The 15,057-nt window shown below is 38.7% G+C and overlaps 1 protein-coding gene across 1 annotated transcript in view; it reads right to left on the bottom strand.

Moving 5' to 3' along the window:
- Positions 1 to 11,105: 11,105 nt before the first annotated feature.
- The window catches only part of LOC125044723 (myosin heavy chain, muscle-like), a 20,222-nt gene continuing 16,270 nt past the window's right edge, over positions 11,106 to 15,057 (bottom strand). Inside the window, 6 exon segments of the mRNA XM_047641604.1 lie at positions 11,106 to 11,710; positions 11,814 to 12,267; positions 12,410 to 13,197; positions 13,301 to 13,546; positions 13,662 to 13,740; positions 14,543 to 15,057. The exon segment at positions 14,543 to 15,057 is cut by the window's right edge and continues 372 nt beyond it. Of these exon segments, the coding sequence (XP_047497560.1) occupies positions 11,198 to 11,710; positions 11,814 to 12,267; positions 12,410 to 13,197; positions 13,301 to 13,546; positions 13,662 to 13,740; positions 14,543 to 15,057 (2,595 nt within the window). The 3' untranslated portion in view covers positions 11,106 to 11,197.

The following is a 15,057-nucleotide window of genomic DNA, read 5'->3' as shown; positions in this document are numbered from 1 at the left end:
AATTTGAGCAAAACATAGTATTCTTTAGATGTTGACCTTATACATATGTATATATATATGTATATATATTTATATATGTATTTATATACATATATATGCATATATACATATACATATATACATGTTAATATATATATATATATATATATATATATATTAAGTAGATAGACAGATCGATACAGCTGTATATGATACATATATATAGAAATATGTATATATACATAATACATATGCATAAACATGTGTTTGTGTATTCTTCTACTGTTCTGTCCTACGTTAGGATCTTCCGGGAGGTTTAAAGCCAATATGGATGTAGGAGATCCTGGAATCGTTTATTGTCTCATATAGTTCATATAGTTACGGTGTAATGAAAGAGGTGGTTCTCCACCCTCAACATACAGGGACTCCACAGGTGAAGACCTGAAAGCCCCTGTATTGGTTCAGAGAGCTTCATTACAAGCGGAGTCCCACATCCAGAGAACAACAGATATCAGCTTCATATCTAAAGTCAAGTTTGCTATGAATAAGCACTTGGTAAAGCAGCTCACTGAAGCCATGGAATCACTCTCGTCATACCACAAATCTTGGTTTCTCAACCCCAACCCAGGCAAGACTCAAGTGTTTTTTTTTTTTTTTTTTTTTTCACTTGAATAACAAGGAAGCCAAGAAGACCCAAACAATGCAATGGGAGGGAAATACACTGTAAAACACTCAATATCCTGTTTAACCTTCATGTCACTTGACTGCACACTCTCTTTCAAAGAACTTGTGATGAAGCTTTGCAAAAAACAATTATCATGCAATAACTTCAGTACACTGATTACTTCCACCTGGGGTACAGATCCTGAAATTTTAAAACTTACAGCAATTGCTATGTGCTACTCAAATGCTGAGTATTGTTCTGCAGTATGGGCAAGATCATTTCACTCTCACAAAGTGGATTCAGAGCTGAACAAGGCCTGTCGTACTATCGCCAGTATGCTGAGAGCAAATCCACTGAAATCACTGTATAGACTCGGGAGGATATCTCCGCCTGACATTTGTGAAGTAAACGCGTAGACAGAACACGCCAAATAGTTGTCTGATGACGTCACCCTTTGTACAGGCATCAGGAGGCATTTGAGTTCATATAGCTTTATCACAGTGACAGGTCTTGGTGGAGTCCCAATACAACATTTCAGACCATAGAAGGGGAGAGAAAAGGACCATAAACCGAGCCCGAGCAAAGAGCAGTTATTCTTTGACAAAGAAAACCAAACAATCACACACATTCTTCACAAGTGCCCATTTAGCGATCCCTGCACAGATTACCTAAAAACAGTCAACAACAATGCTGATAACTAGATATTGAGATGGCACAAAATATGATGAGAACGTTTTTCCTTTTCTAGTATATGTCAACTTAAAGTTTACCATTTATTAATTATCTTACAGATGCAGCAGGTGAGAGAATTGGTCTGTAATTCCCTGGTACAGAAACATCCTTGCCAGGTTTAGGGATAGGACTTATCCCTAAACTTATCCCTAAACCCAGCTTCCAACAGGAACTTTTGAGAGCTTGCCGATAAGTGAGATATCATTTGGTATGGAATATCACTTCGTGGGGCATTCTAACAGCAGAGCTGCAAACCAGAGTCCAGCTCCTTGTGCAAAAATGTGCTGCAGTCCTACTGAAGCACGTCATTGGTTGTCGTCCTGGGTGGAGAAGTGGACAGTGTAAGATGCTCCAGAGGAGACCTCTGCCATGGATTTAGCTAGATGTGCTCTTTCCAGTGATCTTACAAATGCTAAGGGGATCCTAGAGTTAATGAAGGAGATATACTGTCTCCATGATCTCTGTTAAGCTTTCTTTATCACTTGCTTGGCCTTGGCTCAGGTCCTTTTGCAATGGATCAAGGTCACATCACTAGTGTGTTGTTTCAGCTGTTTGAATGCAGCTTTCTGGCTCTGACAACTTACTGGCATTCATCTGACCAACATGTTACCAGAGAGCAACGGTACTGCCTGTTAGTTTTCGAAATGGATGCTTCTAATGCAAGGTAAAATCGTGATGTGAAGTGATTAACGGCATCCTGAGCATACTGTAAATAATTCACATTTTCCTGCATTACTGCAGTTGATCTTAAAATATACCAGTCTGCATGTTCAAGTTACCCTCTCTGCACTCCAGAGATACCATTAACTTTCTCCAAAATTATTATAAAGTGGTCGCTTACATGTAAGTATTCCATGACCTGCCAAGTGAAATCCAATTATGAAACAACTGACAGGTCATTCATTATTGGAGAATGTCCTAGTTTGAATTTGGAAATGTGTGAGTGTGGCTGCATCTACTCTTGATGACTTCCTCAAGGGTTGCACAAGGTGGTGTCTCCCCAGAGGTGATGCTGACCAATGAAATCTCCCGATTAGAAATACATGCAGCAACTGCCCAAGTAGAACTTCCAAATCATCTATCTTGAGACTGTGTGGAGGAAAGTAGATGGATGGATGTAAGGTCGTGTCAAGCCTATCCTCTCAGCCTTTACCTGCAGTGTCATCTGAAGGTGGATGGCCTGGGCTTGATCTTGGAATCTCTGGGCTTGATCTTGGAATCTCTAGGAAATCTGATGATTTTCCCTGGTCATAAGCTATCAGATGTTGCAATTCCTCCCATTTTGCGTGAATTCCTTGTCAATTCCATTGGATGAGGGTATCTAGTTCTACCTTTTCTTAAGATTAAGATTAAGGCTCATCCCACACCTTTATGTTGGCCCTCTTCAAAATCTTATGAGTACCTTTTGGAGGGTTGTTTACCTGTGCAATTGTTTTCCACAGGCTTCCTTGTCAAAAGAGGTCACAAACTTCTTTTCGTTGTCAAAGGGTGGACCTGAGCCTTTTGTTCAGGAGCATTCTGTCTAGTAGCAGAGGCCCCTGTGGATGTGGTAGCAGCTGGAGCTACCACGATTGAGGCCTGTGTAGCCCTGCCTGTTGGCTCCAAAGTTCCCACTTTGGGAGTAGTTCTTTGGAAAAGGAGTAGACCTGAGCTTATGGTTCAGGGACATTCTGTCTAGTAGTGGATGTGATGGCAGCTGGAGCTGTCACCAGTGAGGACTCTGAAGCCTTGAGTGATGGCTCCAAAGACCTTACTTTGGAAGGAGGGGTCTACTCAAATAACCCCTCACTCCTACTACATTTCTGGTGGAACAACTCACCAGAGGCAGTTTCAGTATTTGAGGATTTAGGTAGTGGCAGGGTGAGTGGTCCAAGAAGTATTGAAGGCTGCTTTCAACCTAGACTTATGATTTTTTTTGTTTTGTTTAATTACTGTAAACTTCAAGACAACACGTGTCTTTTAAACCATCTAGAGCAAATTGGTTAAAACATTTTACTGCCACTACTTTAAGATTCTCTAGTTCCTCTGATGGTTTCTCCTCATAATACCTCATCAGGTCGCGGAAAAAGACAATTCCCTTAAACTGATCGAGTGTTTTGTGAGGAGAACAAGAGACTTGAGCCACAGGAATGGCCTATGGCATGCATAAGGCTACCCTCACTTTAACTATCAGGCTACTATCTCGCTGTGGGGTGATGCGAGGATCATGTTGACACACCTCAACTATCGTGTGATGTACATACTAGTATTTACTAAATGAGATACTTTCATATTTCCCAGGGAAGATTTCCTTAATGGATTGAGAGCTTTTCTCCCCCATTACCTGGTCTGAGAGCCTGGGAAGCATTTCAATACCCATTCTTGTCCTTTGGAATCTGGAAAGCATTGATAGTGATAACATGTGAATTGGTCAGAAGATTGTGTAGGTCGTCAGGGAGAGAGCTAGGTCTTTGTAAATTTGTAGAAGTCTTCATTTCTTCATCCACCCCCCGACCCCAACCCTGTGCTGATGGGGGTTGTGGGACATATCCGATACTTACTGGGCAGTGCTTGTATCATATTTGACAAGTCGACTGACTTGACCGGGCCTTAATCAAGCCACCTGTCTAACCTGAATAGAGGACCAAAGAAGTGTATTGCTAGTTGCAGGACATGGCGTGCAGCATCACTCACAAGATGTGGGAGAGTTCCTCCTGGTCCAAGATGGAATAAACCAAGGCCTCTCGTAGACCTTGGTGCACCAGGAAAATTTAGAAGGTCGACTTATTTCCAATTAGATTTTATGCTTGTATTTGATCGAATTTTGATGTTTAATATTTTACGAATTTTGGAAAGGTGTAGAACTGTTTGTGTAGTTTAATTTGTCATTGTATATGCCTTGAAGTTTACAGTAATCAAAAAAAAAAAAAAAAAAAAAAAAAAAAATCATAAGTCTAGGGTTGGTAGGTAGCCAGTTAATTATTTAAGTAATTTTATAACCAAAATATTTTTACTGTAAAGTGTCAAATATTTTTTAACTGACTTGGGAATGTTAAATCTGCCTCTAAGAAAAGTCTTTAAATTCAGCTAAGAGTAGTCCCATGATTTTGTTTTTCTTTGATGAGCTAATATTCTAGAAGTAGTTTCTTATGAAAAAAGGTGTATAATTGGTATCTATTCATGCATTTTGTGTTATAAGTTTTAACATTCATTTCAGGTAAGAAGTCTTTGAATCCATCTCACCCTGACTATCTACTCTCAGTTTTTAACTTTAAGAAAATTGATGACTATAAGTCGCATCAAAAGATGACAAGATACAAAAGGGTCCAGGGGAGATGAGTAACCAAAGTAGATTTTCAACCAATAGAGACAGGTGTTTCTTCTGAGACAGAAGAAACTTTTTTCTTTATCTCATATGTTGAAGAGGCAAATCTTGCAAATAAAGCTTCTCAAACAGATGAAGATGGCAGGGAACTGCAACAGTTAGAGGAGAGCATACATCATTAAAGGCAGTGTTATTAATTTTGCAAAGAAAATCTCTAATCCTGCCTGCAATTTCATCATTTGAAAGTCAAAAGGATGAAAGGGTCTAAGTACCTGAGTCATAGAATGACTTTCTGCTTAATTGAAAAAGGTTGATAGGATAGATTTTTTTTTACTTCCAAACAAATGTGGAAGGCTCCCTATTGAAGATCACCTTCAGCTGATCCTTATGAAATTGAAGCCGATACTTTTGAAAAAGGATTTAGCATTCAGATTTGACACATCCTTTGGTGTTAAGGAATGTGAAATTCTTGAATGTTTGTTCGTTACAGAATAAAATATCCCTTTTTATGGTCAGTAAACTCTTGTATGTAACCTTGTGCCCTTTGGTCCAGATGTTTAAATGACAATATTCTCTGTTAGTAATGAGCATTTAATGCTGTACCTGAAAAAAAAAAAGTGATAATGTGCTTTCTCGTTACACCATTTGGTGATACCGGAAAGCTTTTTTCAGAAGACCACCCGTCCAAGCCACTCTGATATTTGTAGGGGCACTTTATTTCCAGCACATCTTTTCTGCGACGGGTATATTCAGCCAATCCATCTGATGATGCACCAAGATATGGCTTGTCTTTCAGCACATGGAGACTTGTATCTCGGTGATGCTTTGCATATAAAGATTTCCTTATTATTGATCCATTGCCTTGTTGCAGGGACATCAACCTCATCACCATACTATATAACTGCAGTCATGAATGTTTTTGGATCCCTCCCCCCCCCCCCCCCAACATCCATGCTATCAGCATTAAATGTCTGTTTTGCAATGGAAGATGTGATTTTACCAGCACGATGTAACTGCTGTGATTTTTATAAGTCTTGACATCTTGTGATTTCACACAAATTATTATGTTTGACAATATGAGCTTTAGAGTAATACAATTCTTTCATATGATTGTCTACCTCTTCTTTTGAGACATCAATAGCTGCAGGCTGGAAAAGACTAGTCAAAGGTTCAAGAATTGAATTTTGTTCATCCATATGAGCAGTGTCTGTCCCACTTGAATCAATATGATCATCATACTCTGCAATACTGGAAAAGACTGCTGTTTTCGGGGCAATGTTTGCCGATTCCTTTAACTTTTTAATTGTTACTAAGTCACCATGTATCTTTGGGTCTTTGCAGCTGTATGGTGCTTCAGTTTGATGGAGAGATGGGATTCCCATGGATAATGAACCTTACTTTGGTCTACTGAAATTTATACTCCTGAGTGGAGCTGCTTCAGCATGCTGACGGGATCATTTCCATGCACAAAGTTTGCCTGTACAAGCTGCTTTATTCAACTCCATTAGGCTACAAGTCTGAAACTTAAAAAGTAGAGCAGCAACATGACTACAGACAGAACCAAGTATGAAAAAGTATAAACAACAAAAAAAAAATGCTTGAATTATTCTTATATGTATTTGATAAAGACAACATTCTTTAAAATCCCAATGCCCAGATAATCTATGTCCTTCATATTTTTTTTTATTGATGTGTAAGGCTCCCAATATCCTTAACTAGTAATTCTGTTGTAGAATTCAAAATGCTGAAAGGTCATCGGGCAACATTTAAATTTTCACATGCCATTATTGAGCAAGATGACATTGTGTAGAGCAATGCAATGCATCTGTGATGATATTACAGAATTGATTTATACAAACACATTTCATTGTTTTTACATACCCTGTCATACATTCACAGTCAGTCATTCACTATCCCTGTTATATCAACCCAATCTCCATACATATTGTGACTTCCTGCTTTCCCGCTCACTTGGCAAAACCTTTAAAGACTTCATAAATGTATACTCAAATAATTTATAAGAAATTAAGAATTTGAACCAGTTTTTATTTTTTCCTATAATCATCAGATTTCAATTACTCAATTAAACTAGTTTCATAAACATTTCTTAAAGGTTTCATGACAATGTTGATACTCACTGCTCATTGCCTCAGAGCATTTAAAAACAAAGTTTCTCTAAGCCTTTGCAATGTTTATACATTACTATGAAGAATACAACATAATAATAAAAAAAAAAAAATCTCGAGAAACTAAAAAGAAAACTACTGTTCCTATCGATTTCATGATAAAAATCATATTGAGCTTGTCCACAAAAATATAACCTTCCACAGATTTATAAGCTTTCAGAGATTCACTTGAATCACTGAAATTGTAGACAGCAGGCCAGGTAGTACCAGTGACATCTTAGAATGTGAGCTTTGTTTCATACCATTTCTGATCTGCTGACAATGCAGTGTAATATTTTGAGCAGGAAAACATTTTACGAAAGGACAAAATAAATAATAGTGAACTTTTGCCAAGGGTCACAATTATGATTGCTTTCGGATTTTTTTTTTTTTTTTTTTTTTTTGTTCATCTGCAGCAAACTGACAAAAATAATGAATTATGGAATGTAGCTAAGTACAAAAAAAACATAAAAGCTGACTGTAAAGGCAATAGGCGGTACTTTCGAACTGTGATTTGAGCTTGGTGTTCGAGCTAGGTTCAATCCATATTTTGTAGCATTCCCGGCTCGAGCTTCCACTTTGATCCGAGCACCGATGAAGAAACTAGTATTCTCTCTGATCAATTCTTTTCTTTATTCCATTTGGTAAATGTATTTTAATAGTGAAGATATATATACTTAACTACCAAAGAGGAACCTCCAGATGCTCAGGACCGGACAGGGAGGCTCCCAGTACAAGCTAGAAGAATGGATTGAGAAACTGACCAAAACATACTGACAAAAACATGCATATATGTTGCTGACTTTGCTTCACTTAGCAATACATTCCTAGCTCTTAATCATCACCGGTTTGTAAAAATCAGTCAAGGATTCAGCCACTCTGTTGTTGCTTACTCCTTACTACCAGGTATTACTGGTATGACAGGGCTGTCATACCAGTAATACCTTCTGCTGTTTCAGTATCCTATGATGTACCGATGAAGTAGTAATGACAGAGTCGGTTGGGTACGACGTCTGACCGTTAGGGTATGACGTCCGAGTCGGTAGATGATAGATACGAGAAATGACAGAATTATTGTTTGTACAGATATACAAATATACAAAATATATTGTTAATTTTTTTTTTTTTTTTGTCTTCAGTACATCACATATATAAAAACAGTTGCTTTGGATTGTGGTAACGAAACATTAATGCAAAACTTCCATTAGCTTCTGTAGTAAAATAGTATTTTCTGAAGGTTGCTAATGACCTGGAACCCCCAATCTCTTGATCATTGTTGCCGTAAGAAGGGAGGCTTAGGAGGCGGAGACTGAGGCCCAATGTAGGAGATCACCCTACCTTGGACCTGGTTTTGCAGTTTTTTCGTCTCCTATCCTTTTCCTTCTCTTCTTCATACCTTCTTCTGTCCATTTATCCTAATTTGTAATAGATTTTTACCTTTTTCGCCACAATACTCATAATGTGTGTTACTTTTGATGTCTGGCACATTTGTTTTGACAATTGACCATTCTGGAAATCCACAAACATCGCTTTGTGAACCAAAATCTTCTTACCTGCGGACTTCGCTCACATTCCCCACCCAATCGGTATATTTTGATCACACCGTTAATGACCTTAGATGTTGACACGCCAGGAAAATGTATGGCATGGAATGCTTGTTGAGAGGAAATAATAACGAAGATTTGAAGTTAGTTTAGATGTACCAGCCCCTTGCTATTTGTTGTAGGGGGCTTAGGGGACGGTTACTGAGGCCGAATGTAGGGGATCACCCCTACCTTTGTCCTCAGTCCTTGTCTCAACTAATTTTACATAGTCTTTTTTTCTCTTCTTTTCCTTCTCTTTTTCATCCCTTCTTCAGTCCACTTATCCTAATCGTTAAATCTTTACCCTTTTTGCCAGAATACTTTTTCATAATGCTATTTGACCTTTGATGTGTGGCACATGTGTTTGTTTTGATCATTGACCATTCTGGAAATCCACAAACATTGCCTCCAATCCCCTCCTTATCACTATATTTTGGATACGCCGCTAATGATCTTTCCAATAAAGAAATGCTTCAGAGGTATTTGAGTAATAGATGACGCCACATAGCACTACTCACAAACCAATCTCAGCCAATTATACCCCACCCATGTATAGACCATGTGTCTAGATCAATCAAAGGTTATGTAAATCACAGCCAATGCAACATGTTTTTCCATTTAAGGGCTGTAAAGGGAATCTTTTCTCTTTTCAGGATTGTGTGCTGAATTGGAGCACTAGCTGTGCCAGATGTAGTAAATCTATGGGATTATTATATAATTTAGGTGGAACTTTACCTCCTTCCAATGAAATTTTAAGCTACTTCTAAATGGAACAATTAGTTATTTTTATATTTTTATATTGTGCCCCAGCAGGGTACCATCTGACACTCAAGATCTGAGACATTGCCACAGTATATGTCATTCAAAAATGTCTCAGGGATGCATCAGTAAAATTACCTTTGTGCCTGAAAACAAAACACATATTACTGATCAATTGCTTTGTATTATTCTTTTCCAGAGCAGGAGATTCCACGGCGATTTGATTTAATATTTTTACATAACTTTTTACGTGAATTTCTTCAGGAAAAGTCATTAATCAAATAGTATTATTGATATCCCGTAAATACCTTCATATAGATGTAGAGAGATGTAGAAAAGCTGTTTAAGCTTTTGCAGAAAAAAATCCATTTTACTGAAAAAATGTGTTCAGAAAATATAAATTTACAGATAAATACTGTGAATGTCTTTACAAAAAAAAAAAAAAAAAAAAAAAAAAAAAAAAAAAAAAAAAAAACCCTGTTTATGACTTGACTTTTTATTATTTTATTTATTTATTAATTTATTTTCTTATTCCCTTATTTCCATTCCCCATTCCCTTTCCCCTCCCCCCGTTTTCCCCATATCTTCTCCCCCTGATGTCTTTCATTTCTCTCGTGGCTCTACAAATACCCTTATGTAATTATTTTCGTAATTTCCTTTTTTAGCATTGCACAGATGAATGTCATTGCCGACGTTTCTGGGTATGATGTAATGTTATTTCTAGTAAGTGTTACATGACTAACGGTCTCTATGATTCTAGCTCCTTATATCAATTTACATTTATACACTGCTAAAAGTTTGCTAATCACAGAATTTGTGACATTTTCAACCTCCACTCCAGACCAGACCCATTTCGTATCCCCCCCTTCCATCCCCGGGCCTTCTATCCCTCTCTTGCCATTCTTTCGTCTTTTTACTCTCCTCTGCTACTCTCTATCCTATTCTGCCGCCATCCTACCTAAATCCTGCCCTGTATCCTACCGTACTTCCCCTCGTACCTCTCATAATATTCGCTTTTTCACTCTCCTCGACTTCCGCCTCTTCCGATTTTTTTTTCCCCGTGCTTGTTCTACTCTCGTTTTTATAATTTATCTATCCTGTGTCCACCCTATTCTTCTCCTGTCCCGCATTCTGTCCTATTTCCCCTTATACACCTCCTCTCTACTACTATCTACTTATTCCTCCCAAATCCCACACTAGTTCCTCCCACCTCCATTCCTTTTCCCGCCTGTACTACCTTCTACCTTTAATCCTAAACTCTCGTGCCTCCTTCCTATCCCTTTCCCGCCCCAAACCACACAGGGCGTCCATCAAGCACAGGGTGTCCATCAGTCCACCAAGCACAGGCGGACCATCTCCCTCTGCCAACCTGATTTTTACGCTTCCTTTTCTCTGTCATATACATAATAATTTATTTGTATTTTACATTAATATACACCAGTTGTACACATTTCTGGATAAAACTTATATAATTGCTTTTCGTTATAAACATATCGTTCACATTGATTCATATTATGTATGGATAACGGCATCCACATCTATAGCTTCCTTTTACTTTTTAATCTCTTGTATATTGCGTTTAAATCTAATTTTATTGGGCTCTTTTTACATATCAATAATTTCCTTATTTCACCTTTTACCCCAACCCCTTTTCTTCGTGTGATATTACGTGTTTCTTTAATTCGTTTTTTTTTTTTTTCTTATCCAAACTGAAATACGTGTGTGTGTGTGTGTGTGTGTATATATATATATATATATATATATATATATATATATATATATATGCATGCACACACACACACACACACACACACACACACACACACACACACAGACACTCACACACACACAAATATATAACATGGATAACTATCATCAAGATATACTACTGTAATTTAAGGGATGTATAAAGCAAGTCATAATTTTAAGATTTTATCTATTTCTTTGCAAGTTTGGAACTGAAGATTTTTCTCAGAAATTACTCATTATATACAATAGGAGAATGTCTCTTCTAGTTCCTAATTCCCTCCAATTCTTGTTGGGCCTTGCGGAACTTGGCCAGGTTGAGGGCGGCGATCTCCTCGGCCTCCTCGATCTGGCGCTTGTAGGTCTTAATCTTCTGCTGGAGCTTGTCGACCAGGTCCTGCATCCTCTCGTGGTTCTTCTTGTCCTCGTCGGACTGGAAGGTGAGTTCCTTGATGCGCCTCTCGCACTTCCTCAGGTTCTTCTGGACGTCGGCGTGACGACGAGTCTCGTCGTCGAACTGTGATTCCAGTTCACGCATCCGGGTTTCCAGTTTAGCAAGGGCCTTCTTGCCGGTCTTGTGTGCGTTAGCTTCACATTCCTCAAGACGACCTTGCAGCTCCTTGACAGAAACTTCTAGACCTCTACGCATCTTTTCTAAGTTTTGGGCGTGTTCCTGTTCAGCTCGGAGTTCATCAGCTAAACGAGCAGCATCTACCATAGCTTTCTTTGCCTTGTCTTCAGAGTTCTTTGATTCATTAAGCATGTCGTTCAAGTCAACCTGTAATATAAAAGTTCTTTTTGAAGCAACTGATACATAAGAATGAAACATGAATTCAACTATCTCCATTATGTAAAATATACCGAATACTGATAAAACTTACAAGAAGGGTCTGCATCTCGCTTTCTAGCTTCCTCTTAGCCATAGAGAGAGATCCATGCTGAGCAGACTGATGGCTCAAGGTTTCATTGACATCAGCAAGATCAGACTCAGCCTGTCGACGACCACGATCAGACTGCTCCAGAAGAGTACGTGATTCTTCGAGTTCGCCGTTCACGGCATTAGCCTTACGTTCAGAGGCACTGGCTTGTTCCCGGTATTCTGAGGCAACACGCTGTTCGTCTTCAATTCGAGTTTGCATGTCCTTCAGCTCCAGTTGAGCTTTTTTGACTGCCTTTTGAATGTCAGCATTGGCCTTGTTAGACTGGTCCAGCGCAACCTCTAGTTCACTGATGTCAGACTCCAATTTCTTCTTCATGCGAAGAACTTCAGCTTTACTCTTGGCCTCGGCCTCAAGAGACGCTTGCATGGAATCTATTGCCCGTTGGTGGCTTTTTCTGTTGGAGTGATCACACATTACTTATTACCTTCAGGGAACAAATTTCATATGTATTCATCAATAGAATATTTAGCACTGTCAGGAAAAGAAACCCAAGAGATCACGTGCATTGTTATTTGAATTGTTACTATTGTACTTACCGAGTTGTAGCAAATTCCTCTTCTTTCTCATGAATTCGCTTTTCAATTTCCTGCCTAACTTGGCTAAGTTCCAGCTGGCCGCGGAGAACTTTGTTTTCCTCTTGTTCAAGAGCCACCTCAGCCTCCTCAAGAGCAGCTTGAAGCTCCTCCTTTTCAATTTCAAACCGTTTCACATTCTTTTCAATCTCATGAATAGATCGGCCACCTTCACTGATCTGCTCCATCATGTCCTTGATCTCATCAGCCAGACTCTTGTTCTCACGACGGACAGCATCCAGGTGTCCCAGATTTTCTTCATACATGGCCTTGATCCGAAAATGTTCAGTTGAGTACTGACGACATTCTTTCTGAGAGGCATCCAGTTCCACAGCAAGATCGTCTACTTTTATCTTCCATTCGTTAATAGTCCTGTCAAAGTTCTTCTGCTTCTTTTCGGCAGCAATGGCCAGACCCTGAGCACGATCGACCTGGATCTGCATCTCTTCTATTTCAGATATAATGCGCCCCTTAGCCTTTTCCATCTGCATGTTTTTAACATTTAACTGTTCAATCTGCAATTCAGCTTCCTCGAGGCGAGCGGCAAGCTTCAGGCGGGCGGCCTCAATCTCCTCAGCACGAGCTATGCCTTCAGACTCATACTTGGAGCGCCACATATGAGCTTCAGCATTAGCCTTGGACAGCAGGCGATTGGCATCAGCCTTAGCTTCAGTTTCCTCATCAAACTGTTCACGAAGGCCGTCAAGGTCATGTTCCAGATTACGGAATTTACCCAGAAGTGTGTTTCTTTCCTGTAATAAAATAGTATGTTTTCAAATTCAGCTCTAATATGTTTTGTTTTTTTCTGAAGAAAAATGCAAAAAGATAATCATTTATTTTCATTACTGTACCTACCCTTGCCTCATCCTCGACAATCTTCTTGGTATCGTCCAACTGCGTCGTGAGAGAAACCTTGAGATTGTTCAGCTGAGAGATCTGGCCTTCTATCTCCTCCAGTTGACGCAACAAGTCGGCGTTCTCAATAGCAAGCTTCTTCTTGTGAGCATCGAAATCGTTAAGATTGCGGTTTGCTTCGTCCAGCTTGGAGTTTACTTCACTGATCTGGAGTTGAATCTGCTTGTTTGCTTTATCAGCCACTGCCTGGTTTCATGAATTATAGGAAAGGTTTTAATAAAAACATTTTAGTGATTTTAATAATCTTATGACATTATCACATATATTGCCAAAGAAATAAAAGAAATTAACATATCTGTACCTTATCTCGCGTAAGACTGTCCATGGCGGACTTTGCATCATCAGTTTCCCGCCTGATCAGATCCTTTTCCTTCTCTGTCCTAAAATTAAATTTACTTCTATTAATATCATTCTCATTTAATCAGGAGACACACAGGAACTTGTATATATTGTGTATAAGTAAAGATACAGATATACATACATACACATATACGTGTATGTGTCTAAGTATTTAAGTATATGTGTGTGTGTGTGTGTGCGTTTAATGTATAGATATAGATAGATATATAGATACACGGAAACACACAAACATATATATCTATATATAGATACATACATTCATACATACATGCCTACATATATGTGTATATATAGATATAGATAGATGGATACACACACTCACGCACATATATACAGATATAGAAAGATAAACATGTATATAGATACATACATATATGTATATATAGATATAAAAATATATACAAACACACACTGCAAACACACGCATATATATATATATATATATATATATATATATATATATATATGAATGATTATTTATAAACATAAATGTATGCATATACATACAATATATATATATATATATATATATATATATATACATATATAAATATAAACACACACAAACACACACAAACACACACACACACACACACACACACACATACACACGCACACGCATACACACACACACACACATATGTTTGTGTGTGTGCGTTTATTTATTTATTTAATTATAAGTAAGTAAGCTCTCCCTGTGTATATATATACGTATATATAAATTTACACACACACACACACACACACTCACACACAAATATATATACACATACTTATAGATGATTCTTGATATTCGAGAAATTATCTTCATATATCACTTACCTGGCCTTCATCTTCGTGAGATGATCAATTTGTTCGGTCATTTCAGCCACGGCGTCGTTGTGCTTCTTGCGGAGGCCAGCAAGCGCCGATTCGTGTTGGATGTTGGATTCCTCGAGATCCCGTCGCAGCTTAGCCAGCTCTGCCTCGCGCTTCTTGTTGAGTTCTGCCTGGGCGTTGGTAGCACCGCCTGCCTCGTCCAAACGCTCATTCAGGTCGCCGAGCTCACGAGCAAGCGTTCCTTTACTCTTCTCTGCCTTGGCTCTGGCTTGTCGCTCGTGTTCGACCTCAGTCTCTAGTTCCTCGATGCGAGACTGCAGTTCCTTGATAGATTTCTGCACTCTTGAAACAAAAATTTGCTCTTCTTCAAGTTTACAAGCAAGGGAGCCGATTTCCTTGTCTTTGCGCTGGATGTTTTGCTCTACATCCTTGTATTTATTTTCCATGTCAGAGACGCTCTCCTGGGTCAGCTTTAAGTCACCCTCAACCTTCCTCTTCGACCTTTCAACTTCTCCACG

Source organism: Penaeus chinensis, chromosome 36 (assembly GCF_019202785.1).
Source record: "Penaeus chinensis breed Huanghai No. 1 chromosome 36, ASM1920278v2, whole genome shotgun sequence".
NCBI lineage: Eukaryota > Metazoa > Arthropoda > Malacostraca > Decapoda > Penaeidae > Penaeus > Penaeus chinensis.
The sequence above is the reverse complement of the archived record's forward strand: the minus strand, read 5'-3'. Positions and strand labels throughout refer to the sequence as shown.